The sequence below is a fragment of the Tigriopus californicus genome, chromosome 12, assembly GCF_007210705.1.
Source record: "Tigriopus californicus strain San Diego chromosome 12, Tcal_SD_v2.1, whole genome shotgun sequence".
In the NCBI taxonomy this organism is placed as follows: Eukaryota; Metazoa; Arthropoda; class Copepoda; order Harpacticoida; family Harpacticidae; genus Tigriopus; species Tigriopus californicus.
The window spans coordinates 14,377,395-14,382,822 of NC_081451.1; the positions used below are offsets into that span (position 1 = coordinate 14,377,395).

At 43.6% G+C, this 5,428-nt stretch overlaps 1 protein-coding gene across 1 annotated transcript; it reads left to right on the top strand.

Moving 5' to 3' along the window:
* Nucleotides 1–4,161: 4,161 nt before the first annotated feature.
* On the top strand, nucleotides 4,162–5,428 carry LOC131891870 (uncharacterized). The gene has a single exon (XM_059241547.1). The coding sequence runs from the start codon at nucleotides 4,270–4,272 to the stop codon at nucleotides 5,398–5,400; it is 1,131 nt and encodes a 376-aa protein (XP_059097530.1). The 5' UTR covers nucleotides 4,162–4,269; the 3' UTR covers nucleotides 5,401–5,428.

A 5,428-nucleotide genomic window follows, 5' to 3' on the forward strand; every position in this document is an offset into this window, starting at 1 on the left:
GTGAAAAAGACCTCATTACTGGAGAGAAGAAATAGTTTCGACTCGAAAGCAAATGAGATCATTACACAGGAAATTCAAGAAGAATGACTGCGAGGAGACCTGGAAAGAGTATTTGGACTCCAAGCGGGAGTTCAGAAGAGAGGTACGAAAGGCAAAAAGAAACTCCTGGCGAGACTTTTTATCCGAAGACAAAGACATAAAGGACGTTGCAAAACTCTACAAGGTGATCCAGGGCAGGGAGAACCAAACAGGGGTCTCCTTGCTGGGCCTATGGCTCCACAGAATCACCGGAGGATAGCATCAATCAATTCTTAGATACACATTTCCCAGGAATGTGGAACTAAAGGAACCAACACCTATAAACACTTTCACCAGCATTGATGACATGTCCGGCACGGACATAGATTTCATAAATGTTGAAAAAGTAAAATGGTCAATCAAGTCTTTCAGCCCTGACAAGGCTGCTGGACCTGACGACATTAAACCAAGAGTAATTCAACACATGAAGACTGTTGGAATCGACAGACTGTGTTCTCTACAAATCCTCTATTAAACTAGGGTACATACCCAAGGTTTGGAGGGAGTCAAAGGTCGTGTTTATCCCTAAGCCAGGTAAACTCTCATACGATCAAGTAAAGTCTTTTAGACCTATTTCAATCACCTCAATCATCTTTAAACCCTCGAAAGGGTGGTTCTAACTGAGATTGAAGAAAATTACCTGACCAAGTCCCTATAACCGAAATCAGCATGCCTTTCGTAAAGGCAGCAGCTGCGACTCCGCTTTATCGGACATGGGTTGATGATATTGAGAGCGCAATCCTGCGCGGACAATATGCTCTAGGGATATTTTTGGATATTTCTGGGGCATTCGACAATCTTAGCCCGTCCTCCGCCATACGTGGAAATTGGTATGAATACTAATTAAACAATAGGTCAATCACAACCACTATAAAGGGAATCACTAGGTCCAGGCACCTCACAAAGGGCACACCCCAAGGCGGGGTTCTGAGCCCTCTCGTGTGGAATCTGGCTTTTGACGAACTCTTAAATCTGTTTTTAACAGGTCCTGTTATAATAAGAGGCTTTGCCGATGATGCGTGTCTACTCATCAAAGGTATTGACAAAAAGACAATCATGACATTGCCCAAAAGGCAGTGGATCAAGTGACACAATGGGGTGCACAGAATGGACTCACATTTGGTGCTGCCAAAACTGTTGTGGTACTTTTCAACACCCGTTACAAGGATGAGTCTCCCGAACAACTAATCATTGATGGTCTGAGATCCCGTTCTCAGACTCTGCCACTTACCTAGGGTTGAGCTCGACAAAGCTGAGCTTTTCTGCACATATTACCAACAATGCAAGAAAGCCAAGCGACTTCTTATGAAACTAAAGCAAGGTATAGGTCAGCTCTGGGGCCCTACCCCGGCCAATATGAGTTGGATGTACACTGCTATAATTAGGCCCATGATCTCATATGGTTCCATCGTATGGGGGAAGAGGGCTAAATTCAAGAGAATGCAACTGGACCGGCTCCAAAGGCTGGCCATGTTACTACAACACATATTATCAAGAAGCACCCCAACCCGGGGTCTTGAGATCATCATGGGACTTCCTCCTCTGATTTATTCATCGAGAACATGGGAGCAAAGCTGCCCAAGGATTTTGGGCAGAAACAAACAAATCTGGGATGGGGTGGGTAACGGCCAAAAACGAGGTCACCTCTTACTATGGACGAGCTACCTAGACCAATCCGATGAATACTCTACGATGGAATACGATCGTAAAAGTGAGACAAAACACTGGGGTAATAATTTCTTTATCAACTCAGCCAGTTTCGACAAAGGTGCTCCGGGTAAAAATAGAGGGATTCTCTGTTTTACTGATGGAAGCAAAACCAACAATGGAGTAGGATGGGGTTACCACATTGTCTGTGAGAATGATAGTGACCCTCTTCAAGGACATGGTAAACTAGGTGGACGAACACTCGGTATTCCAAGCCGAGGTGTTTGCCATCACGAATGCTGCGAGATCCCTCCTAGCATCGTCAACAGAAGCACACAAATTATCGATTTCTACATTGACAGTCAGGCTGCAATCAAGGCCATTGGTAAAATTAGCTCAATATCCAAAGTAGTTGAGGAGTGCATCAACACTCTGAACTCATTGGGTGTCAACAATATGGTCATGCTCCACTGGATTAAGGCCCACGTGGACATGACTTGAATGAAAAAGTAGATGCTCTAGCTAAGCTGGGCTCTACAGAACGACCTCACAAACAACTACACACCCCACTACTGTTCATGCCATTGCCTTCCGGGACATTCTCATGGACAAGTGGCAAGACACTGGATGAAACCAGACAACAATTTAACAAACTACCTTTCCGACAAAATAGGCTTTGGTTTGAAAACGTAGATAACAAATATTCGAAAGATTTCTTAAAACTCGATCGATCTATTCTAAGTAATTAATTCAAGCCATTAGCGGCCACAACTACCTGAATTTTCATCAGTATAAGATAGGTAGAACATCAACCGAACTCTGTAGGTTTTGCAAAGCGGCAAATGAAGAATCTCATCATATTGTCGCGGTGTGTCCAGCGCTCTCTTCGCAAAGGCAAAGGGCACTCCACACAACAGGTTTTGACATCCCCATGGACCTACCGAGTCTACTAAGGTTTCTTCGGGAACCAACCATTGGTAGACTCTTCAGTTCCGAAGGGGTAGAGCAAACAGACCATGTGTCTAACTCATTTCAAAACTTTTAAAGAGTGTGTTTATAATAGTCCAAAGCAAAAATCGCATTAGCGGTTAGCCTTTGGGTGGCCGGATCCTCAATATCCACCCACCCAGACTGTCAAAACAACAAAACAAACAAACATCCCAAAGGTCGTATCTCCTGAAGTCGGAGCCCAAAACTTTCGATGGTCAAGACCTGACATCGTACAAGACATTTGTTTTTGTCTTTCGAGCAAAATCAAGTCCGATTCAGATAAGCTATACTACCTTGAAAAATATACAAGCGGAAACCCAAATGAGTTGGTTCAGAGCTGTTTTTACTTGAGCTCAGAGGATGGATATCGAGTGGCGCGGAAATTGTTGGATGAAAGGTATGGGAATGAATTTTTGGTCACCAAGGCTTTCCTCCAAAAGCTTCGCGATTGGCCAGCAATTCGAAATGATGACCGTCAGGGCCTTGAGAAGTTTAGCACCTACCTTCAGTCATCCGTAACTTCATGCAGGATGTTAGTTGGCTTACTCAACTCAATGGCCCCAATCAGATTCAAGAGATCGTCAGAAAGCTTCCTTACCAAAATGGGACAGGCTGGCGGAATCAAGCATTCAATATGTTGGAAGCTAGAAGATCCGTTGATTTGATGATCTCGCAGCTTTCGTTTCTCAGCAATCAAGATTAATATCGTTGCCAATTTTTGGTGAAATCGCCGATTGGACACAAGTCAAGAAAAGAACCAGCATGGTTCAACTCTGGTGAACAAAAGGTCAATGTCGATGGCAACTGGAGCTATCCAAGAATCCTCAAATCAAGAATCTTGCCCAACTTGTAAGAAATCAAATCACCCTCTGGAAGATTGTTTTTTCCTAGCGAAGAGATCCGTGGAAGAAAAGCTAACGTTCATACAGGAGAAAGGACTATGTTTCAGTTGTCTTCGCCATGGTATATGGCCAAAGGTTGTAAAAAATCGACTAGTATGTAGAAAATGCAAGAAGAGACATCCAACCTGCCTCCATCGAGCTGGTAGCGGAGATGATGAATCTCGAAATCAAAATCAAATTGAACAAAACGCAACCAATGCCTCGAACCACGTCATGCAATCGACCTCCGCCTGTTGTTTGGAAAAGATGAGTTGCCAACAAGGGCTGGTCAATCGAATAAAGTAGCTCTTGCTCTGATTCCTGTGAAGATACGAGCCGAGGGAAGTTCAAAAACTGTCATTACGTACGCCGGCTTAGATAACTTTTCGACTGATTGTTTCATTGCGGATCACGTTGGGAATTTCGGGACCCAAGACCTGCATCAATTTGACAACAATGGAATGCAAGAATAAGTCGGTACCGACAAGAGCTATCAGTGGACTCGAAATAAATATTTGATCTTAGCGATAATGAGCGAATCTGTCTACCAGTGGTGTTTTCAAAACCATACTTGCCAATATCTAAAAACGATGTGATCACTCGAGATGAATGCCAGAAATTTGATCATCTCGCAGATATTCCTTTCGACTACGTGGACACTGATGTTGGGTTGATGCTTGGAGCAAATGTTCCAGAAGCCCTCATACCTTTGGAAGTAATTAGTGGCTTTTTATCAGAGCCTTATGCATCCAAACATAGGATTGGATTGGCAGTGAATGGTCCAATTGGAAAACAAACGGACACTCGAACCAATGTCAAAGTTAATTTCACCCAAGTTGAATCTCAAGTCATCAAGAACGAGCTACAAATGATGTATTCAGCCGATTTCAAAGATTGCGGAGAGGATGGTTGTGGACCGTCCCTGAACGACCAGAACTGGTTGAAAAGAGTTGACAATTCTATTCACAAAGATTCAGAGGGCCATTACTGTATAGCTCTACCCTTCAAAGAAGATGAGCCAAAACTCCCTGACAATCGGACACAAGCTCTCAATCGATTGGGAGGAATCAAAAGGAAGTTGGAAAGAGATCTTAAATTTCGTTCAGATTACATGGAGTTCATGACCATGATGGTGGATAAAGGATTCGCCGAAAAGGTCCCTGAGGATGAACTGGATGTGAGCAGATTTGAAAGGTGGTACATTGTTCATCATGGTGTATATCATAAGCAAAAACGCAAATTGCGAGTGGTATTCAATTGCTCCTTAAAATATGGAGGAACATCGCTGAATGACAAACTGTTATCCGGGCCTAATTTGACGAACAATCTTGTAGGAGTACTTCTTCGTTTCCGCCAAGGTGCCATTGCGATCATGGGTGATGTAGAAAAAATGTTCTACCAGGTCCGAGTGTCCCAGAAAGATCGAGATTTCCTGAGATATTTCTGGTATCCTGAAGGCGATCCTGATCAAGACCCGCTGGAATATCGTCTCAAAGTACATGTTTTCGGTGCAATTTCATCCCCAAGTTGCGCCAATTTCGCCCTGCGACAGGCTGCCATAGATTTTGGAACTGGATCGAAGAAGGAAGCTGCAGATGTGATCAGGAGTGATTTTTACGTGGATGATCTGCTCACATCTGTGGATGGAGAGGAACAGGCTCGCGAACTTATTCGGGATGTTCGCATGATTTGTGCCTCTGGAAAATTCAATTTAACTCAGATGATATCTAACAACCGAGCCGTTTTAGATTCGATTCCCCTCAATAATCTCACTATTGGAACACAATCATTGGATTTCGAATAGGATGATCTTCCAATTGAACGAGCCCTGG

Bases quoted from the DNA above. Each gene is read 5' to 3' on its own strand.
- LOC131891870 (XM_059241547.1), top strand. From the start codon at position 4,270: ATGCTTGGAGCAAATGTTCCAGAAGCCCTCATACCTTTGGAAGTAATT.